The sequence below is a fragment of the Hippocampus comes genome, unplaced genomic scaffold, assembly GCF_001891065.2.
Source record: "Hippocampus comes isolate QL1 unplaced genomic scaffold, H_comes_QL1_v1.1 scaffold78, whole genome shotgun sequence".
NCBI classification, from domain to species: Eukaryota; Metazoa; Chordata; class Actinopteri; order Syngnathiformes; family Syngnathidae; genus Hippocampus; species Hippocampus comes.
In genome coordinates, this window is record NW_017805798.1 from 531,458 (window position 1) to 555,209 (window position 23,752).

The following is a 23,752-nucleotide window of genomic DNA, read 5'->3' on the forward strand; positions in this document are numbered from 1 at the left end:
TGGCTTTAAAAAGGCGCCGGAGCGCTGCGCGAGCCACAAGGCGAGCCTCCAGAGAGGCACACCGCGAGATCAACCTCCACCTTCCCCCGCCCACCCTTTTTTTGCCTTTTTTGACACCCCCATACCCCGTCCCATCCCTCCTCTTGGTTTTTGTTGGAGTGTGTGTGAGGGATGAACCGCGCATACAGCTGAGGAGTTTCACAGCAAGTTTTTTTCTTTTTTTTTTTTTCTTTTTTTTTTTTTATCTTTAGGTGGGAGAGTTGCTGCGCATCCATAGAGTTGCGACTGAGATTCTGAGCGGGTGAGCTGATCTTTTGTATCGTTCCTCCCCGATATTCCACGCTATGGTTGCGCTAAAATGGGATTGCGCAATGTGCTGGTGAGGGCGCCGAAGCAACTTGAAAATGGGACTTCACACCTCCGCCGGTTGCTGTTATTCAAGTGATGGAGAACTTGTTGCGCCGTAAAATCATCCCCACCAACACACTTGTGCATGTTTTTTTTTGGAGGGGGGGCGGGGGGGTCGATGTGCAAAATGCGGCATGCTTTAATTCTACAAGCCCAAACTAAAGTAAGCAGCTTGAACATCAATCAAATGCACAGCAGGTTAATTCAACCCAAAATGTCTTTCCAGTTGTCATTTATTGGATTTTTTTTTTTTTTTTTTAAGATCACTCCAGATAAGTCTTTGGGTCAAGTTTTTAACTGTTTATGAAAACATACATTTGGTTTATTAGAGAGCCACTATTGTCATATGAAAACATGAGTGTTGGTATAGTAGAAGACCAAAAATTGCGACCAGTATTCAGAAAGGGGGGAAAAAAAAACGCGTTTGGTCAATGAAGATGTTAAATTGTCGCCGATGTTTACGAAAATGAGAATGTTGGGTTCACGAAAACACATTTTTGGCGCGAAGAAGACTACTGTCTTTTTTTAGAAAAACACTTTGTAACTGCGTCATTGCGGTCAATATTTAAAAAAAAAAAAGAAAGAAAACCCTAAATCATTGACAGTGTTTACAACAACACGAGCCTCATCGTCTAAATTGTTACGTTAATTGCTTTACGTTAATGTTCATGAAAATGCTTACAGGGCGTTTGTTGAAGACTCTGCTGCTGTTCATTTTACGCAAAGACACGCGTTGGGTTAACATGATGTCAATATCGTTTATTTCATTAAATGCGAACAGCAACAATGACCGATGGTGACGAAAACAAAAACAATGCATGTTTGGGTTTCCCAAAAACAAATATTTACAGATTCTCCTGAAATTCCCAACGATCGCCACCTTTGTACGTTTTTAAAGTTTACAAAAACAGCTGACAGTTTTGTTGATGAACTCGTCATCAGCCTTGACCAAAAGACCACATCGAAGACGAGACCACCGTTCACGTTTACGAAAAAGGCGCATGCGTGTTCACTTCTGCTATTTAAGAAGCGAGAGCAAATTTTTCTGAAACAAGCTAAATGGCCATTTCGTGTTGTTGTTGTTGTGACAAGCGGTCGACCGAGCCGCTATTTTGCACACAAATATGCAAATCTATTTTTACAGGCGTTTGTGCGCGCGTGTCTCTCCTCAAGGCTACGCACCCTGTGTGCACAACACGTACGATGGGCCAACGTGGCTTCTGCTCGACTACACGCCCGTATGTGCCGTTGTGTGCGTTCCATCCGAGTGCGTGTGAAGCCGCGTTGCCACTTTTGACACCGTCATCTGCTCGTTACCAAGGAAGCGAGCGTGAGTCAAAGCCACGGGATGCGCCCGAAAGCCAGGCTGCGCCACCGCCAGCTGTGCTGGCTTTGCATCATCTTTCGGCCATTTCGTACCTCGGCGGGGAGCCCGCTCGGGCCGGCGTGGGATTAAAGGGCCGGCGCCTTAACTTATTCCCACGCCTCGGGGCAACTCCGTCTTCGTGGACACACCACACAGTCTCAGAGGGAAGCAGAAGCAGAATCAGAATCCTCTTTATTGGCCAAGTATGTAGATCACACAAGGAATTTGTCTCCGGTAGTGCAGGCTACCCTAGTATCATCAATAACAAGCAACGACGGTAAACAAGGACATGACAAATAAGTATGGCAAGACATTCCGTGATGGGAGGGTACTGATGTACGGTAGTACCACCCAATGATAACAGCTGTGAGACAATGTGCAAAGTATCAAGCGGAGCTAAAAGTGATCAGCGGTAGAATCCGATACTATGATAGTTGTGCAGATAATCGTTTTACCATTTTAAAGTGACCGGTAGCAGTATTTGTAGAGCAAGTTTACGTGTGCGATTGTACAGAAGTCCTTGAGAGCTTTCAAGTGTCTGGTGCTGTGGAACAGAGATCAGTGACAATGGTTCCAGTAAGTACAGAGCTGGAGCTGCAACGATTATTGCGGGAATGCTGTTCCACAGGGGGTGTGTAAAATTGCAACGAGCCACGATACAGGTAGATTTGGGTTACTGTTTCGGGAGTTCATGGCTCGAGGGAAGAAGGTGTTTAAGTGTCTGCTGGATTTGGTGCGCATGAACTGGTCGCGCTTGCCTGAGGGGAGTAGCTGGAAAAGGTGGTGGGCAGGGTGCGAGGGGTTCACTAGGATTTTCCGGGCCCTTGTCTTGCTTCTTGCGGTGCGCAAGTCCTCAAGAGTGGGTAGGGCACTGCCAATGATTTTTTTCCGCAGTCCTAACTGTCCGGGTGGCCCGGTAGTCGAGTGGTTAGCACGTCGACTTCACAGTGCAGAGGTACCAGGTTCAATTCCAGCTGCGGCCTTCCTGTGTGGAGTTTGCATGTTCTCCCCGTGCTTGCGTGGGTTTTGTCCGGGTCCTCCGGTTTCCTCCCTCATTCCAAAAACATGCATGGCAGGCTGATCGAACGCTCCAAATTGTCCCAAGGTGTGAGTGTGAGCGCGAATGGTTGCTGTGTGCCCTGCGATTGGCTGACAACCGGTTCAGGGTGTCCCCCGCCTACTGCCCGAAGACAGCTGGGATAGGCTCCAGCACCTCCCGCGACCCTAGTGAGGAGAAAGCGGTTCGGAAAATGAATGAATGAATAACCGTCCGTTGCAGTCAAATTTTGTCCCTTTTTTGTGGCGGCCCCAAGCCAAACCATGATGGAAGAACACAGGATTGATTCGATGACCGTCTTAGCACCTCCTGTGGCAGGCCACGCTTCCTCAGCAGCCTCAAGAAGTACATCCTCGGCTGGGCCTTTTTCAGGATGGAGTTGGTGTTGACTTCCCACTTCATGTCCTGGGAGACTGTGATTGCCAGCAACGGGAAGGTCTCGACGGTTGACACAGGGCAGTTGGATATTGTGAGGGGCATAAACGCTGGGTTCATTGACGCCTATATCAATATTTCTGCAAATTTATTGGTGACCTCAAAGTGTACCTCTGGTGGTCGATTTCCAGCTATTGATGGGGAAAGGGCGCACTATGGTCAAGTATTTAGGCTTCTTAGTTTGGTTTCTCGTCTTGTATTTGCCTAAAATGATCCCTCTGATTAATTTTCAATGAGCGGATGTGACGTCAAGCCCCGCTGACTGCCGCTTCACAGACACGCTTCCGCCTCCGCGCGCGGCGGCCCGTTATTTCTGCTGCGCTTGCATCACAGGCCTCGTCGGACACAGAGTCAGCAGAAAGGGGCGTCGTCAGACAGATTGACGGAACCTCCGTCAGTCGTCACTCTGGAATATTGCTCGAATGACTCCGATTCATCAGAATCTGAACACGAAAATGCCCCACCGTGTCGGGTGGGCCCGGCTTGCCAACGTCACATGACCAAACCCAGAAAACAGACGAGCGAGATTGGGCATGACTTGAGCCCGCTCAGATGTCATTTTCTGTGAACAGCAAGTGGCCGTACAAGGCCCAACACAAATTTGGGCAGCCTGTACCTTTTTTCACCTGCCAAAGGGGGGGAGGGGGGACATCCTCTTTTGGGCTTCCCTCACTCGGTTGACGGTGTTGAGGTCCCAAGAGGGAGCAGCATGACTCCCCAAAGTCTTTCAGCGTGCCTCCTAGTGTGATGGGAAAAGGCCAGGCTGCGTTTTTCCTGGAGTTCACTACCATCCACTTTATGACACGATGGACCGAACCAGAAACATTCAAATAATTAATTAATATGATTGTGTATTTTATGCACTGTCAATTTGAAGGCGAAAATGTAGTTTGTGAATAGGTTTGATGGAAGTTCAAGCGTTTTTTTGACGAGGTTCATTTTATTTTGGTATCCTTTGTCATCTCATGTAGGTGGCGCACCACTTTAAAGTTTAATGCTTGAATGACAGCCTCCTATTTTTTCCTGATCCACTTTCCCTGACAAACTGGAGCTTAATAGACACAAAAAGATTAAAAAAAGGTGCTTCCTGCGAAAGCCAATTCTCCTTTGAAATGAATCGCCTCTCTTTGCTCTTTTTTGGCTTTTCAGAGACTCCTCGGGGGACACGCGCGCACATCAAGCGTCCCACACACGCCCGCGGAAGCCATGCAGGAGTCTGAGGCCAGCGTGTGCCAGCTGCAGCCCAACATCATCTCGGTGCGCCTCTTCAAGAGGAAAGTGGGCGGCCTGGGCTTCCTGGTCAAGCAGAGGGTCTCCAAACCGCCCGTCATCGTGTCGGACTTGATCCGGGGCGGGGCGGCCGAGGAGTGCGGCCTGGTCCAGGTGGGCGACATCGTGCTGGCCGTCAACAACAAGCCCCTGGTGGATCTCAGCTACGAGCGCGCCCTGGAAACGCTGAAGAACGTGTCGCCCGAAAGCCACGCCGTGCTCATCCTGCGCGGGCCCGAGGGCTTCACCACCCACCTGGAGACCACCCTGTCGGGGGACGGCCGCCCCCGCACCGTGCGGGTCACCCGGCCGGCCTTCCCGCCCTCCAAATCCTACGAGAATTGCTCGCCTCAGCTGAGGGCCATCGAGAACCTCTCGTCGCCCTCCATCGCGCTCCTGGCCGCCCAGGACCCCCTGCTGATGAGGGAGGGGGGGCGGGGCGGTGGCGGGGGGCTCTTCTGCAACGGGCTGGAGGAAAACAACGAGCTGCTGAAGGAGATCGAGCCCGTCCTGCGCCTCATCCGCAACACCAAGAAGGAGATCAACGGCGAGGGCCAGAGGAACGCCGCCCGGAGGGACGCCGGGATTCAAGTGGCCTGGTAAGTCCCGCTTTGCCGCTCCTTGGGCTGTTCGCACAAAACGGTCCAGTGAGTCCCTGACCTAAAATCAGTGATTTTTCAGTTTTGAAGTTGGAATGTGTGGAGAATTGTGACTGGAGGAGATTCATACAGTAAATATCCGCATTGATTTAAGAATTTGTTGATGAAACTGTCGGAATTTTGAGAAGGTGAGGATTATTCCGCAGATGTGCCGAGTGAGCTGAACGCCCTGACGTTGGAATGGTTTGCATCTGTGGAGCAATGTGAAAGTAATCCCCTCCACCTTCGGGGAGGGGATTTTGTTTTGACAGTTTCGGCATTTGGGGAATGTGTTCAACTTGGGCTGAACCGTTTTGGAATGCTTTGAATTTGTGCCGAAACGTGGACCGAGGCGCTGAGCATCGAAATGATGTTTGAAAATGGGAATTAGATGGTGGAACTTTGGGAAGGTGCTGAATATTGAACTCGGGAGTCCTGAAAGAGCCAAACGGTTGGGGTTGGGCATCGGTCACCAAGTGTGGAAGGAACAAAATGTTGAAATTGGCCGCGTTGATTTGCGAACATTGACGGAGAAAATGTGGACGACTGAAAAATGGCAATGAGGTGAACCGTTTGGATTTGGTCACTTTTCAGAAAGTTACCTTGTGAACGGCGACATTTCAAGCATGCGAGAAATGAAAGCAACCGGTTTTGGACTGAAGCTGTCGACTGACGTTTTGCAATGTTCACTCCCTTCAAACGTTGCTACATTCGTTTTCACAGAAGTGTGTTCTTCACTGCGAAAAGATAGCCAAGTTGCGAGCCCCCTCCCGCTTTTTTGTGGGGGGGGGGGTTATCTTTTAGTCTTCACAAGTGCGTCAAGTCCTGATTAGCAGCTCATTGCGCAATGTCGTTTAAGTGGTTGCTATTGCAACCTTCTACAGAAAAAAAATTAGCAAGAATATTTAGTTTTAGTGGAAAAACAACAATTGCAATAGTGTTTTTTTGGTTGTTGTTTTTGTTTGTTTGTTGTTTGTTTGTTTGTTTTTTTTTTTTGCGTGGGCCAAATTGGATTCCCCGACGAGCTGGCTTGGACCTCTCGGTTATGGCCAGCGGGGCGTAAGTTCAATGCAAGGCGGGCAGGCGTCGAGTTGCGCAGCAAATATTTGGCTGGAAAAATGCACCTGTCAGCCCCATGAACTTTTAGACGGACCCTGCTACATGTCACGCTGTCAACAAATGAAATTAAAACGTTGTCTGATTTGGCCATCGCAGCCAAAAGAACACTCTGCCAAAAGATTCACAGATGTTATGAAGCATAAATCTTCCCTTCAAGCCGATGTGAAAGGGAGCCTAAAAGAAAAGGAAAGGCTTCAGAGCCTCCGCCCTGAGCAAGTATTTTCATCTCATATTGGCAAATGCAAAGAGATGTGTTTTCATTTCCCTGTTTCAACTTTCTGGCACTCGCTTTATCAATCATGACAAAATCCAGCAGGTGTCTCTATTGAGCAACGCAGTACGGCGCGTCATGAGCTTTTGTCTGCACGTCACCCAATGGTCAACAGTTTTCTGTAGCAGACGACTCACCGATGCAAACCTTTTAAGAGGACTCGAGTGTCGGACTGTGTTGCCGGAGGCTTCGTTGTTTTTATCAGTGTTGAATAATTTCATGCAAGAGGTTGCCAACTATCTTAGATAGATACAAGAAAATAAGGGCCACTTCCTTTTGGCAGCATCAGACTGTTGTGCAATAATTTTGCGTGTTTTGGTTTCACCAAATAAACAGTAGGACAAAGAGGACTGGTTAAACACAGATTAAATCGGAACCAGGAAATGTACCGCTTGCTTGGTTGAAGTGCATCATCAAATGCCCGCATTCCATTCAGGCAGTTCTTCTTGAATAGTGAGGCGCGTGGCCGTGGCCGAGACACAACGCGATGCCGGGGTGCGTGTTGACTCAAGGGAGCATGTATGGCGCTCATTAAACCGAGGTGATGACAACAATTTCTTTCTTGGCAGCTTTAAAAGGGTTTGAATGTTCTAACCTTAAAACAGAGCACAAATGATTGTTGTCTTCTATAGTTAGCGACGGAAACTACATTAAATCAAAAACAAAACAAGGAACTCGGGTGTGTTGATTAATCGATTGTCAAACTGATCAACAGCTATTGTGGTAAGTGACGGAGCATTTAGAGAACTGGTTTAGTTTAAAATGCTCTTGAATTGCAAAATATTCATTTGTGGGAATGGTGTCGCTGTGACATCAGACGATGCATCCAATTGGAGAGAGAGCTTGGCGGAGTGATTTCAGAGTGCTGAATACTGAGACGGTCGTGACATCATTTATTGGTGGTTTTTAAGCCTCGCGTCGTTTTGCTGATTTGTGCTGATGGAACAAAATGCAGTGAAGTTGATTGCGAGGAGGAGTTTGTGCGATTTGTGAGCTTATCAGCCACAACCAAGTGCAGCACAGATGACGTTCATGCGACTGATTTCAGACAAGTGCTTGTTGACTTGCTCTTATGAATTCTTTGTTCAAATTTTGAATGGTGTTTTTGGGGTCATTTGTCATTCAAAGAACAAACCGAAAAGATCGGAAAAGTACTTCATGTCAACAGATAAAATGGCAACATTCGTAGAGATGAGCAGATCTGGATTGTGGCCTTGAGCTTTTTTTCGGGCCTTTCACACATGAGAACAAAAATAACCTGGCAGTAGAGAGTTTTTTTTTTTTGGTTACTGTTATTGTTGGTGATGAATGAATGTTATTCTTCTACTGCTGCTACCTCCTGGTTGGCACCGGGGCAAGAATTTCCGAGGATAGGCGAGCTTACGTCCTGCCTTGCGTGCGGGGAACAGCGAGAAAAGCAGCGTGAAAAACCCTCCAAAGCACCTTTTGTCCACTTAATGCAGATGATTATTCCAGCGCCGTCCAAGTTGCCCGACGCATCCCCCGGCCAGACTGCCTCCATCTCCCACGAACCGGATGGCGTCCATTGAACTCGCGCCGGTGACCCATTGCAATCAAATTGAGGCAAGCCGTCTCTCCCCGATCAATATCTCATTCTTGATCAGTCCATGCGTGTCGGCTTCTCATCCGTAACTACCCTTTGGACGATTGATCGCCTTCTCATAGACGTGGGGTAGGGGTGGGGGTGGGGGGGTCAAGCCAATAAAGATACATCCTGCTTAGCTAGCTCGCTTAATGGGGCCGCCCGCGTGCAGTTTGAAACGCATTAGAATCGCCGCAGTGATCCGGAAAACATGCTGACATTTGCTGAGAGCGCTAATGGGACTCATTGCTACAATGACATCTCGTTTAAGTCCGGGCCACCTCCGAATGGGCGAGTGCCGGGCACGCCCTGATGGCGGTGCTTTCCTAAACGACGAACCACTTTGAGTCGACAGGCAGGCCTGTTCGCTGGAGATTTTCAAAACTTGACCAAGGGTCCGCCTTTTCCACTGCCGCGGTCATCGGAGAAGAGAATACTGCGGCGTCCCAGCATGCCTCGCGGCTCAGGTTGGAAATAGGTTTGTTGTGTTGTCTCGAGGAAAACGATGGGAGCTAATTTTACTCTCGTAGTCACTCGGTCAGGTGCAAAGTGGCGCACAGCAATACTCATTTGAGATGGCTACCGCGTGACGGAACTTTCGTGTGTCCCTCATCTCATATTTCCGGTAATAGAGGCACTCCATTTTTTTTGGCCGTTCATTTTGAACTGAGCAAGAGGCTGACCGCTAACTTATTTATATATTTTATATATTAAAAAAACTCATGAAATAACCAATATTGAACAAAACATTTTTGGTAACAAATTAAAATGAAAAATAAAGGCTACTAAGAAAATGGAGACTGAAGCGATCTTACGTTCGTAAAGACAACTAACGCGAAGCATTTTCAAAAAGATAAAGAATTTTTTTTTTCCTCTCTCTCTGTCTTCCTTTTAAACCAACAAACAAAACAAACAAAACCTTGTGTTTTGAAAGGACCCAAATCTTTAACCGCGCCCCAAAGAATGCCCAGCCACATCCGTCATCAGCAGCAACACTTTTGAGAACACTTCCTTCTTACAAAGTATCATCTTGAAAATGAAAGGGAAAGCGATTGGGTCCTGCGCCTCCGGTTCAGCAAAGCCCAAATCAAGTTCTCGCAATGCTCACCTTGCAGGCACCCAACAAAAAGGTCTCGTGGAGCGCAGCGGCGGACGAAACCGTGTTACACTAAAACCAGTCGCAGCACAAGTTGCCTGAAAACCGAAACAATTCGTTCCCAACGCTATGACATCTTTTCTCTTCATCACAAGATAAATACGAATCGATTCGCGGCTCTGTATGCTTCAGACGTCATGAGAGCGCCCGGTCAAATACAGACACAAGTCTGTATTGAAAAAAAATAAAAACAAACAGTAGGTTCATGGGAGGTAAAACGGTAACAAAGAAAAGCAAAATCAGGTGTGGTTGTAAAAGTTGAAATGGACACCCCACTTCCCCGTTGCTGTCTTCAGTCTGAGTCGAGTCTTTCAACCGAGGTAATAAATCACAATCAGGGATGAATTACCCTACAACGATCAATAAAGTTTTTCCCCAAATTTCAATCTCACCGAAATGTTCCGTTTTTGTTTGTTTTTTAGGTCAAACGCCAAGGGGGGGAGGGCGCAGCGAGTTCCAATTGTCGGCAGCATCTCTTACAAAGTGAAGTGAAAATTTCAATCAAGAAATTAATTCAAAATTGAAGTTTGCTGACGTTAACTCCGTTTTAAATTGATCTTCTGTATCGGCCGTCAGATTTTTTTTTAAAAAGGCCGACGCCTGTAATCAGCCTGGTTGATGCCCTCTTAATTACGTCATTCACATTTTGACTCATCTTGGGACCAAGGCAACATGAAACAATTGGCCAGTGATCTCAGAGTCACAGAATGTTGCAACATACATACTGGAACAGCACCAGAAAGGCGTGCGATGGACTTACTTGAAAAATGACACACCCACACCCCAAACATGCACACCGCTTGTAAATTCTACTTTCTGTTTGGGAACTGGAAACTGTGCAAAAAGTACAGTGGGGGCATTCAAAAGTTTACAGATGGTCAAATTGATTTTCTTGTGGCTGCGAAAATGCCGTTCATTTCCTCAAAGCGCAGTCAACGTAGCGTAGCTTCGCAAGTGACATCACCCCTCGTGCTCGGTACCGGGGTGGCCGTTACCTTGGAGACGGGAGACAGTCATATCGCAGAAGCTTCTTGTGACCTCGTCCAACTGAGCCAAGCTTAGGTAGGCATTCATTCTTTCTCTGATATGATTTCCGCCTTTTGGATTTCATTGAACCTCAAAAATGAGAAGCCCACAATCTCAGCTAACTAGCATCCTTCTCCGGATGCGGCATTCCATTCCGTGCGTTTTTAAATGGCTCACCTCCTTTAATCTCCGCTTCCGCAAACTAACACGTCCCGCTCAAAAACCGATGTGGTAAGTCTTGAACATCTTAACAACCGTCCCCAATATCGGAATGGGCATTGATCAGTCAACTCGAACAACTAACTCGCATTCTCGCTGAAGTGATTGAATCATCTCATCCGGTGAAACCAGAAATTCCCTTCTAGAATGCCCCCCCTCGGGCAGGATTTCTCTCGGAGAGCTCAAAAGTTCAAGGCGAGCGGACGGACGTTCTCAGTGAAGGACAGAAACTCCTCAGACGGGTCATTCTTGACCTTTGCACGCTGTTCCTCATCTAACCTGTCCAGTTTGCTCTGTTGTGGCTTTGGGGAAAACCCCAAAACATGCCGGGCGTGGTGGGGGGGTGACACATTTGAAACCGTTCACAGCTGTCCTCGGAACTGGTTTCTTTTAAAAGGTCATTGTGACAACACAATTCAGAAAAACTCATCGATCTCTGCGGTGGCTCAGAGAGGAGGGGGGGCCAAAAAGTGACATAAAATTTGATGGCCGCGCTCTATGAAAACGAACTCATCACAAACACACTTTGGCAAAATTCCGAATGACTTGGCTCGCGCACATTTTTCAAAGCGGGTGGCTCACGAAAGAGTGAAGTGGCGTGTTTTGATCTACACGTGATGGCTACGCCAGGCGCTCCAGAAACCTCAAAGTGTTTGTTTGACGAGCGATTAATAATTCAATTTGCCATTATCTGTCCCAGACGAGCATCCCAAGCACGTCATTTGCAGAGAATGCAAAGCGTCATCGGCTGATGAATGTCTCCCACCGCAAACTTCTCCACGAGATGTTTTGTCACATACTTGGCTGACACCTCACAGCTGTGATTTGCCCCACTTGTGTCAGTTGGCCAGACAGGAAAAGAGCAAACTGTGTTCACTTTCTGTTCAGCTCAGAAGAACCAGTTTGGGATGTGGTCATTGAGGTCATGCCTCACCCGAGATTACCCACAACCTGCTCTCCATTTAAAGGTTTGAAGCCAGCATGTCCACTTTGTTGTCGTCATCATCCAGGTAGGCCGCGCCTCATTCGTCTCGAGGGCGCTACTTAAGATGCGCGCGTGGACAGCGCTGACAAGAAGTTCTGGTCCTTCTTGCCGCAGCTGCCAGAAATTGTTGTCGCGTTGCTCCGTCTGCGCTTGCAAATTCATCCGTTTGAATGGTAAGCGCTCGAGTCTTGTGTGTTCCCGTGTTGTTTCATTGTCGCGATGATGCCGCTTGAACATAAATTGCCGTAATGAGGTTTCGACTAAATTGTCGAGTTTACCGAAAGCCTCGACGCGCCAATCCGACGTCGGCAATCGGGACGTTGGAAGATTTTGCATATTTAGGACTTTATTTGCATGTCGTTGCAAAGCATATTGACGACATGGCCACCCGGATGGAAGAAAGTGAAAAGAAGTACAGTGCGTGATTCAGGAGAGGCCATCTTAGTTCTTAAATCAGGTGAGATTTTTTTTTTCCTTTCTCCCCCCTTTTGAGCGCTTCAATAGAAACTAAGCATCATTGATTTATGGTTTGCTCCTGCTTTGTAAATTTCGTGGACTATCTCTGTGCAAATCTCTTGCGCGAGCCGATCGGCATTTAGTCCTTGAAACACGAGTAGCAGAACAATACTTGTGATAGACGGGAATTGGACAAGCTAGAAGTGACCCAATTTTAAAATGTATCTTTCATCTTTCACGGGAAGAAAAGACATGCAAGAAGCATCCATTCATCCATCCGTCCATTATCCGATCGGTTTATGGCGCCTATGCTAGCCGTCTTCGCGCAGTTGGCGGGCTACACCCTGAACTGGTTGCCAGCCAATTGCGGGGCCCACACACGGGGTGTTCACACGGCACACATTTGCATCGGTGCTCCACCGACGTATTTTGTTGCGAAAGATCTTACACCGGTGTAAATTTTGTGGAGCGTTCACACGTAAAAAGCTGCTTTGTTGAGGATGACCCAAAGTCCAGCACACTTCCCAAGTGGGAGGAGCATCCATAACATAGGAAATGATGTAATTTAGGCCCGCTTCATAAATTTTTACACAAGCATTGTGTTGTGAGGTATGTCTATTAATACTTTAAATATTTAATAATATATATTAATATAACTTAATAAATATTATATTTATGTTTTTTGTTGTTTTGTTTTTACCCTTATCTAAAAGCAGGATTTTCCACACCCATAAAATTATGGTCACTTAAAACACAATTTTTTTGTTTCACGTTTAAATTGACCGCCTTTATTAACTCCTGCGTTTGCCTTTGCTTTGGGGGGGGTCTGATTTTACTGTTTTCTTTTTCGTGTATCAATCATAGACTATTTGAGTGCAAGGAGAGCTTTTGCCTTTATATCATGGTCACTTTTTGGCCAATTGTAACCCATAAAACTACAGCTTTTTATTCCTTGTAATTCACCGGATTGAATCTTAAGATTTGGGCGAAATGGGTTTTATTCTAGACTAAAAATTTTGGACAAGCCTAAAAGTTCATATCGTATTTTTAGTTTTCAAAAGAGGCGTTGGTTGAAACACCTTCTGCCAATCGTGGCATTTTAATTGAAGTAGAAGAAGCAGAAAGCCTGCACCATGAGGAGTAGAAGAAACAAATGATTCCATGCAAAGGTCACGTTTTTGAGGCTCTTCTTGAACCTGCACATTGTGAAGACAATTGCGAAGTTAGTGTTAAAAAAAAAAAGAGGGGCACACGTGTATTCGTCTTGAGTGGATGACGAGCCTTGCTGGCAATTGAGGACACCGCGTCCATTATTAAACGTGATACATACTGTCATTATGAATCAGCAAAATCGTCCACTTTGGTCAGTCAGTCTGTTTCACTCAGCTTTCATTTTTCACCAGGATGGGTTAAAAAAAATGTCAAGAAGCCATGTCTGCATACACACAACAAGTCAAGGAACCATGTGACCTGATAATTGCACTTGGAACATTTTCTAAAATGTTTGACTTGAGAACAACACGTTTGTTCGACAGGTCTATCATAGAGAGGCCCACAAAAAGACACCGGATGTTTTGGTTCAGCTGGAAATTGGATCGGGTCCACCTCCTAATAGGTTGTCTGAAACGCAGCCCCGGAAGCCTGTTTGATCGAGCAACATGAAATTTGGTAGACATGTCTGTCAGGAGTCGATCCACCAAAAAAAAAAAAAAAAAAAAAAAAGTGATGCTTGCAAATGTGCAAAAAGCGTAACATCTTAGTTTGAAGTAGTCATTTTTAGCTGAGAATAGGATCGGGGCTGGAATGTCTTGTGTAATTTACTCCCTGAAAATGAACAAGTGTGTTGGTGGCTTGTGCGACTGAGCCCTCCTCCTCGTTTTTGTCCTCTGTTGCAGGGACGTCAGCGTGGCAAGCACAGTTTCACCGCAGCTTTCATCTGAAAACAACAGGAGGCGTGACAACATGCCGGTGGTGCTGCACAACATCGAGGCCGAGCAGGTAAAAAAAAAAGACCATTAAAAAAAAGGACCGTTTCCATACTGTGCGTTTCTCAGCATACTTTGATTGGAAAGCACCGTCATGCCAATGACACCCCACTAGAGGGAAGCCTTGCATCGCTTTGATTTTGAGATCAGCACAGCTTTTGAGGTGAAGTTCAAGATGAGGCACTGAATCTTGGCTCGTCACTTCAATTATTAGGGAGAGAGCAGCCAACACGCTGGCAATTGGAGAAATTTAGCCACCTGACAACTCGTAGCGTATGGATAAATGTACGCAGCATTAAGTTTTTGAGTGAAGCTCGGTTATTTGAAGCTTAGTGTTGCGATCGCCAGAGAAGCTTGACGCAATTCATGGAGTGAATGATGAACTCGATGTTAAAAAGCCAGCGACATTCAACTGGAGCCTTGTGATGAGTCAGCGGGAATCACGCCGCGGTTGTCTGGTGTATTTCCCGGAAATGAGATTTGTTCTCCGCCTTGTTTTTCTTGTTTTACAATTTGAAGTGTCACACAGCAGAAAAACAAAATTAGCGCCAGAGTCGCCTGTTTCTTGTCACTAAAAGCTGTTTTTGCCACTGGTCAGAAACCAATATTTGTAGTGTGGGTCCCCCCCCCCCCATCCTAAGAACTCAAAAAGCGAGAGGAACTTTTTTTTTTCTTCTTCTATTTGCACAGATTATTTCTAATCCTCACTTGTGCTATTACCAAGTGAGCTAGCAAATTTGTGCGTCCTCTGGGAGGGGGAAAAAAAAAATCAGCATCTCCTTGACCCGCCCCCCCTGTTCAGATCCTTCCGGGCGACAAGCCGTTGCTACAGTGGCGACGTTAAATCCGGATTACGCCGATGGTGTCCTAATCTGCACATACTGTGTTGATCCTCGAAATACTCCCATGGGGCAAAATCGAGGCGCTTGCCATCACGCGCCCCCCCATTCTTTTTGGAGGCTGCACCCCTCGCCAAACAGCGGTGGGGGAGACGGAACGTCACACTTGTGATGTTCCGTGCAGGAAAAAAATCATTCTTAGCGGCCTTTGAAATTGTTCAGCAAAATAAGAAATCAAATCATTTGTATTTGTGTAGAATGCTTTTAAAAGAAAGCAGTTATTTGAGTATTACTCTGCAAGTATTTTTAGAATTAAAAATGTTCAAAATAAAAAAAAAAAATAGAAATGAGGACCCTTTTAATTCTGTGTTTTTTACTTTTTAAACATAAAATAAAATCAGGGCAGACACACTGAACTGCTCGCCTGCCAGCCTTCTTTATTTCTGTGTGTCGGTGTGTATTGACGCGTCGCAGCTACGTCACGTGAGTGCACCATGACGGACGGCAAAAGTTCAGGACTGCCGAATCAAAGTGGACGGAAAACGGAGCGACTTAGCGACTGTTATTTTTGCCCATGGAGCCATGACATCCGCCACCTTAAACTGCTTCCTGCTGCATTCACCGTTTCAATCAAATCGCCGACTTTGCCGCAATTCACAGCGCACGAGCTTTATCATGATGTTTACAATGCTGTATGCTCTTACACCGGCGCTTATAAAAGTCTGGACGCGTACCAGTTTTTTTGTCGCTGGCTGCGTCCCTCGGACGAAATGCTACGCCCACACTGGGGGGACAAGATACCTTGTAACGGCCAAGGTAAAACTTGCTTATGATGCGAACTGACTTTTTTTTTTTTTCTATTTCACACAGTCCGTCCTTTGTTTGCGCTCAGCAACATACAGTAAGTTTATGATTATGAGTAAAATATATGAAGAATGATCTCCTAACCCTGTAAAGAATGATCGCCGCAAATCCTCGAATACTTTCAGTTGGCTGCCGTCTTTTATCTTCATCAGCAAGTACATGATGAAAAGCCAAGTTTGGTTTACACCCTTGTCTATTAGTACATCCAACCGCACGGCTAGATACGACCATTTTAGAAAATAATCACTTTTAGAAATAGATACAGGGCTGTGCACTTTACAGGCCTTTGAAGGGTTTCAACAAGGTTGCAAATAGTTTTGCCGTCCGTCATGGCAAAGGGGGGCGTTCCGAAAATGGCTGTGATGTAACATGCAAAAGTTGAACGCGCATGTATCTATAAATATATGCGTATGTATGTTTGAAAATAATTTTTCAAATGCGTCAGTTGAAATGGTACATTTCAGTGCAATGTCGAATTAACTGGAAAGTAAAATGTGCGTCTCTGCGTGCGTGCATGGAGAGTGAACACGCAGCAGGAGGTTGCGTCACATACCGTTTAATTTGTCATGGTGGGCAAAGTTTGCAACCTAAATTTTCCTCCCTCACACTCAACTGCGGGATTAGCCATGCATGCCCCCCCCCACCCCCATCCCCTCTCCCGCCCTCCTGCATAATGAAGCAGTTGAAGAAGGTTCGCTGACATCCACAAAAGTGTCAACGATTGGCAGTCTTGTCAGTCGTGCGCACTTTGGCCGTCCCACCCAATCTTTTCCGCGTTGCTTTCCTGGGCCGTCATGCGCACTCGCCCTCATCTGCATAGATTTTTTTTTTTCCCCCCTAATTGGATATTTTATTTATTTATTTTTGCATAACCATTTCCCAAAACGTGTGTGTTGGTGCGTGAGGCACCGCATTGCATAAATACCTCAATGTTTGTTAACCCCAAGTTAGTCCTTTGTTTTGTGTGTCACTTAATTTATTTCGACAATTAAAAAAAATAATGCATTAGTTTGCAGGGTAGAAACGTTCAAATTAATTTTGAATATTAAAAAGATCCATTTTAAATACTTAAAATGAAGTATAAGTATGTTGAAATACAACACAAGTCAAAACGTGTGTGTGTGTGTGTGTGTGTGTGTGTGTGTGTGTGTGTGTGTGTGTGTGTGTGTGTGTGTGTGTGTGTGTGTGTGTACCACAAATGATTTTCCAACCAGCAAGTGGCGAGGTTTTGGCTTGGCACTGCGGAATGACTAAGCACGCGTGATTGATTCCGCCGATCTTAAACAGCGGGCCTATGATCAATCAATAGCGAGCTGAAAGGTTAGCCGCCGTTAGTGGCTGATTGTATTTATCACGGGGCCTTCAAATGAAAACGGGAAGTCGATGGGGAGCGTGGTAAAAGTCAGTCCGTCTCCCATCATGCACTTCATCAACTCAAGTAGGGCGCCGCCATGAATCCATTTCATCGATGCGGCGTCCTTGCTGATGTGAACTGATTACACTCACAACATGGCTGCAAGCAACGTTTCAGATTTGACCGAAAGCATTTTTTATTAACCTGCTCACTGCCAGTCGTTTTCAAAGCGGCTGTGACGAGCCAGCGCAAGCCAGACCCATGTCTCCAAAATGTCTGTTCATGGCACCACAGTGCCACTTACTGGCACCGTGATGAATTGCACCCAACCATGTCCAATTCCGTAATGGCTTTTTGAGTTGACTGGATCCTTTTTTTGTTTGTTTTTTTTGTCCATTGAATTGAAGTTCCACTTTCATGATCATCAAGATCAGTCATCCATAATCTTCATTAGAAAATGCTTCAACAGCTGTTGTTTTCTGTAGACATAAAAAGCAGGATCAAACAGGCTTCGACATTCAACTGTCTTCAGCAAAAACTTGGCTGATCTACAAATACTGTTTTCACTCTTTCAAATTTAGGGTCAAAAAAGTGTTACCATCTAGTGGCTGACAGTGGAATTACACTCAATCGGAATGCAGAACAAAATAACTATCACCTTTTTTTTTGTTTGTTTGTTTGTTTTATGCATAAAATAATGCGGGGTGTCTGCTCTCAGGGCCCCACCTCGGACAAGACGTCGCCCACCAAGACACTGCAGAACGGAAGCCCCTCCAAGTGCCCCCGCTTCCTCAAGATCAAGAACTGGGAGAGCGGAAGCGTCTTGAACGACACGCTCCACCACAGCGCCAGCAAGGTCAGGCATGCACCGCCAAAGCTGTCGGCTTCATCCAAGAAGGAAAGCTCATTGATTTGACATCCGTGTACATTGCACATCCAAATATTTACATGTCATGATTCACATAAACTATATAGTTCTTTCTCTCAAAAATAACAACAACATGCTAATTGCTAAGTTGAACGAAGCATACTTAGAACCACTTGAGTCATGTCTTGCCCTCTGTGCATCCTCTATTCCTCTGCTGTCAGCAACCAGGTGGAAAATGCAAATAAGAATCTATTATCAATTGCCTTACCTGATTACAATTCATTTTTTTTAATGATGTATTTTGAAAACAAAAGGCAACGTGGTTCTGCGTGAATGCGGCGAGGAGATTTCAAGCGGAGTCACAGTCAGGAGGTGGGGGTCATTTATGGCTGAGCGGGGCTTTGATGGGGGCTCCGGTCCAGGCCGCTCGGCGAGGGCCAACAAGCGACGCGCTTGGCCGATGACTGAAAGAGACAGGCGCTGCAAAACATCTGCGTGGCGTCGCAATGGCTTTGGAATGAAAATCTGCTTTGAGTCCTGTTGAAACTCATAAAGCAAACTTAATGAGAAAAAAACAAAGTACTGAACAGACAAACTGCATTTCAGCGGTGGCCTCCAAAGGGGGAGTTAGAGGGGAGGCGTCTGGCGACGAGCCTGACTATTGACAGTTCCCGGCAGTTACCAGGCAACCGCGAAGTTGCCGCATGGAGCAGTCGCGCAATTGGTTAACGCCAACCGGCCGGCCGGCTCTCCATAAGCCGACAAGTGGCGGGCGAGCGAGCTGTTTTATTAGCGTCGCGCATTTGATACGGGAGCGTCTTCCGCCTCCAAAGGGGTCAGCCCTCGATGCCCCCAATTTGCTTTTATTTTTAACGCACGCTCATCCCTTTTCTCATCTGTTTTTTCCGCCATCACCTCTCTCGCTCTCCTCGCTCGCCACGCTCTAATCTTTCGCTTTTAATACTGTATATCCTCTTATTTTTAGCCGTTTGCTCTTGACAGGGCCGGACCGTGTCAATGTGGCGCCCGAGGCAAGATCTTTTGATGGCGCCCCCCTCTGTCGGTTATTATACTGTACATACACTTAACCCAGTTTACAAAAAAAGCTAAACAAAACTGATATTGTCTATTACGCATGTGCAATATTGCACACGCATCAATGTAATATAGGTGCTCTTATTGTCTGGGAAGACAATATTGCGTGCCCTGGAAAGATCATTCAGGCTGCAGGAACGGCTTCACACATCCGCTTAGTTGATCCACGCGCTCAATTTCCTTGTGGTGTTTGGCGTGGCTGCCGGTTTATTTTGGCCGCCGCGTCGGGAGCGTGTCCTTCCCGAGACGAGCCAAGTTTGGCCCGACACCGGGAGTCGCTGTGGCCGTGGGAGGCTGTCATCGTCTGGCGTATCGAGGCTGAACGACAGCTGACGTAAGGCTCATCCAAGTGGGCTCTGCGCGAGAAATCTTTTTGCATCGCTTCCTCGTCTTCGTCTTGGTCTGGATTTTCCACACTTCGTCCTGTGGCGGGCGCATCCATGACTCACCGCCTGTCAGTTATCTCGTGGAATGTCATCAGGCTTTGCGAGGTTTCCGACTTTATCAGCATCATTTTGAAAAAGGAGCTTGTATTGGAATTGAGAAGAACAAATAATCTTTTTTTTTTAACGAAGCCAGTTTCACTCAGCGACATGAAATTTGGTTCATATATCTATCATGAGTAGACACACAAAAAAAGTCTCAAGAAGTCAGGTGAGAAAATTCATAGAAACCCCGCCATTTTGGTTGGAAGCAACCTTTTTCCAAAAATTGGCTTGGTAGCACTCCATTGCATTTGTTTATTTAGTTTTAATTTTTTCAAATCAGCCACTTAAACCAGTTTGAATTTGGTGGTCATTTCTGTGATGAGTAAACACAAATCTCCAAAAGCCATGCCTGAAAACACACGGGGGGGGGTTCTGCAATTTTGCTTTGAAGCGGACATTTTATCCGATCCAAACTTTTGCCTGGTAGCAACCCTGTGGAATTTTTTTCATTTGAAAATCAAGCTCCCAGACCCAAAAAGTCCACACCAAAATGTCTGTTTCAAACCAAAATGGCAAACCTGTTAATTATGTGGCACGGGTCCTCGAGACTTTTCTATGTGTCCTTTTATGATAGACCTGTCCATGTTTGTTTGTTTGTTTGTTTTATTTGTCCGTTTCAGATGCCCACTTGTGGTGAGAACGTGTGCCAGGGTTCCATCATGATGCCCAACCTGCATGCCCGCAAACCGGACGAAGTGCGGCCCAAAGAGGAGCTCCTCACCTTGGCCACAGACTTCATCGACCAGTACTATACCTCCATCAAAAGGCAAGACCTGTACACATTAAGAAGCCCGCTAAAAATCTCACTGTAGTTGGGGTTAGGAATAAGTGAATGGTTCTATATAGTCGTTCGGAGCCATTCACTGTTTACAGGGATTCGTAAGCAACTATCCAGGTCCACGATATAAAAATCTCTGTATGGCAAGCAGGGAAGGAGTGAAGAATTCCCAACAAAGCAGCATTGTATGTATGAGTATTCACTCAAGAAAAGACTTCTTTTTTTTCCTCTCCCGTCTTTCATGAATCCAATGTCACTCAAATAAAACGGCCCATCAAGCAACGCAGGCAATTAAGAATGCCTCCAAACAAGTCGCCCGAGGCAGAAATCTCTTGTGGTCACATGTCAAAATCACAGAAGAGAAGACATATTATCTCCCCTTCACCGTTTTGCACCTGATTGCGGGGCCAGGGCAGAAGAATCCTAATGTAGGACAATCTGGGAAAAAAAACAGCACAAGTGTCCCAAAATGTTGGCAGATTTGTCTTTCGCAATTCAAATACCAACATTCTCTGGGTGGATTTTCATCATAAATCAGATCCATAGTGATCGAGTTGAATCCAGATATAATCCAAATTCGGCAGCAGTGTGAATGCAACATGAATACAGCATCTATGTGAAAGGTTTTCAGAGAAGGAATTTTTTTCATTGATTGCCTTGTTAACTTTTTAGGTCCTCCAATGGTAAAAACGAGTAAGTCCGCTCCACTCTCAGTCCACAAGTATCTTCCACTTTTATCGGCGCTTTCTCTAAGGGTTCTAATTGGGTGAAATGCTTTGTAGTTGTGTGGGTTCAGTTGCCTTGACATCTTTCAAAATTGAAAATCATTTAACTTTGAAATCATGCGGGAATGGAAATTTTTTTACCCCCCTTTGATTGGATGGAGGAGCTGATTCATTTGATGAAATCCGTGTGCAAGTTTTGATTCCGCTTTGCACACAGGTACAGTTCAAAGGCTCACGCGGACCGCCTGGAGGAGGTGACCAAGGAGATCGAGGCCTCGGGGACGTACCAGCTCAAAGACACGGAGCTCATCTACGGAGCCAAGCACGCCTGGAGGAACGCCGCCCGTTGCGTGGGGAGGATCCAGTGGTCCAAACTACAGGTGGCGTCAACTGAGTGGCCTGCGTGCTTTTGGCTGCCTCAGTAGGGTTGAAGTCAGAGGATGGCGCTGGCCACCCTTGGAGTTTGTCTCCCTTTCACGCCGCTTTGCAAATTATAAAGAACATTGCTGCTGTCAGATGGAAACCACATAAATCCAAATAAGATGAATTTCATCTTTTACAATAATTGGGTGCTATCCGTCTGTTTCAATGTCAGACCCCGCCCTGTACATGAAACATTGAAATATTGTATCCAAGTATTTGGTTACTTGCCCACTACTGTTGAAATGGGACTTTTTTTTTTCTTCCCTCTCTTAGGTCTTCGACGCAAGGGACTGCACAACAGCTCATGGAATGTACAACTACATTTGCAACCACATCAAGTATGCCACCAACAAGGGCAACCTCAGGTAAAGGGGAAAAAAAAAACGCAGAAAAATATCCATCCAGCCAGCGTCCATCTGTCCGTCAGTAGCTCTCCATCCAGTGACTTGTAATCACATGTGACACTTCATCTCCACTCGATGGCGTCACGCTCGTTAGCTGACGCGGCCTGACCTTCGGGAAGGGATGACTTGCTTTGATAAGCGGCGGCGGCGCATCTCCGTTCCACCCGCCAACACACGAACCACGAGCTTAACTACAGGGAATCCGTTTGTTTTCACCATCTGCTCCATGTCGGAGGAGTTTTTCTTGTTCATCAGTCTCCATAAGCAACCTCAGAGTATCGCAAGATTGTGCAAGCAGCCGATTGGTTGCCTGTAAATGACCTCTCGTGATTGCTTGCAGAGCTGAGGCAACTTGGCTCATGTCAAATGACCGTATGACTATGAATCACACTTTTCAACCACATCAGATAAGTCTGCTATCTTAACACTAACATATAATATGAAACAGCATAAACGAACTTATGGAATTAGCTTAGGTGAAAAGAAATGATGAACAACAAAATTCATGATGGAATATTTTAAATCTAAAATGTTCAAACAACTGATAAAAGTCCACTACCTTAATGCGAACATTGGATGGAACACGCCATAGAAGCAGCTCGTGGAATTAAGCACAGATAAAAAGAAACCCAACGAATAAAACAACCACGCATTCACCAGTGTGTACGTTAACTCTAAAATATTCAATTAACTGCAATTGACCGGTTGCCCGAAGGCAGTTGGGATCGGCTCCATGAACCTTATGAGAATAAGCGCCTCGGCTAACGTCTGCAAGGATATTCAACCAACCTGAATAAAACACAAAATCTGCTAGCTTGCTGCTAGCTTCCAATGCAAAACCACCTAGGCAGGAAAACAGAAATTAGCATCGCATGGCAATTGTAAACCTCAAATCAATTGCTACTTGAACACACATGGCGCAGCAACACGTATAAATCGTCTCCATTTTTTTGACGTTGCAGGTCGGCCATTACCATCTTCCCACAAAGGACAGACGGCAAACGCGACTTCCGCGTGTGGAACAGTCAGCTCATCCGCTACGCCGGTTACAAGCAGCCCGACGGGAGCATCCTGGGAGACCCCGCAAACGTGGAATTCACCGAGGTGCGTGCGCTTTTTCGACTATCAGCTGCAATATTCGTTGGGTTGTTTCATCGAGTGCAAGATTACCACCCAAATTTTCAAATGACTGTTTGACATTCCTTCTTCTGGATGGCCAAACCGTAATACTGAATTAATGACATTTCAAATAATGAAATTAACTGACAAAGAAAAAAAAACCTGACACTATAAATGTAGTTTTGAGAGAGTTTTCGAAATCCAACATGTAGCTTCAGTTAGGGTTTTTTTTTTCCTCCCTAAGTCACTTTCTAAATGAAATTTGAGTTGCTTTGTTTATTTTCGTGAAAAATAATAACCTTGGTGGCTGGCAAGCGGGGATTGATGTGTTGTTTTTGTTTTTTCCCCTCACCCCCCTTCATCCCCGCTGGTCAGATTTGCACGCAGCTGGGCTGGAAGGCGCCCAAGGGTCGCTTCGACGTGTTGCCCCTCCTGCTGCAGGCCAATGGCAACGACCCCGAACTCTTTGAAATACCCGAAGACCTGGTCCTGGAGGTGCCCATCACGCACCCCAAGTGAGTCGCTACATTTTTGCCTGCATTCTTTTGAGTCATCTCAAATTGTCCAACCACAGCCAATTGTAATTGAGACAGCAGTTTGGCTGGTGGACGTCCGTCTCCCAGTGGAGTATGAAGAGGGCTTTCAGTTAGGCCAAAAAGTGGCTTGTTTGCACTAATGCTTGTTTTGGCTGCGGCCTCCCGTTTGCCAGGCGGGCAACTGATTTTTACCACACTAATGGGGCGTGAGGGGTCGTCCGTTAAAGCCAATCGCGCGTTAAATGGAAGCCATTTTCTTGCGGGAA

At 46.1% G+C, this 23,752-nt stretch overlaps 1 protein-coding gene across 8 annotated transcripts in view; it reads left to right on the forward strand.

Annotated features, from left to right (window-relative positions):
* The window catches only part of nos1 (nitric oxide synthase 1 (neuronal)), a 50,823-nt gene that overhangs the window by 4,207 nt on the left and 22,864 nt on the right, over positions 1 to 23,752 (forward strand). For 2 of the 8 annotated variants that reach the window (XM_019885644.1, XM_019885647.1), the window contains exons 1-10: positions 32 to 301; positions 4,416 to 5,134; positions 13,904 to 14,006; positions 17,769 to 17,906; positions 20,122 to 20,267; positions 20,952 to 20,972; positions 21,222 to 21,384; positions 21,701 to 21,792; positions 22,794 to 22,935; positions 23,326 to 23,465. In XM_019885644.1, the coding sequence (XP_019741203.1) occupies positions 4,473 to 5,134; positions 13,904 to 14,006; positions 17,769 to 17,906; positions 20,122 to 20,267; positions 20,952 to 20,972; positions 21,222 to 21,384; positions 21,701 to 21,792; positions 22,794 to 22,935; positions 23,326 to 23,465 (1,607 nt within the window). In that variant the 5' untranslated portion in view covers positions 32 to 301; positions 4,416 to 4,472. Of the gene's footprint in view, positions 1 to 31; positions 302 to 4,415; positions 5,135 to 11,485; positions 11,578 to 11,602; positions 11,726 to 11,775; positions 12,010 to 13,903; positions 14,007 to 17,768; positions 17,907 to 20,121; positions 20,268 to 20,951; positions 20,973 to 21,221; positions 21,385 to 21,700; positions 21,793 to 22,793; positions 22,936 to 23,325; positions 23,466 to 23,752 lie in introns of those variants that run through there. The other 6 variants (XM_019885646.1, XM_019885648.1, XM_019885645.1 and 3 more) reach the window with 5 other exon arrangements.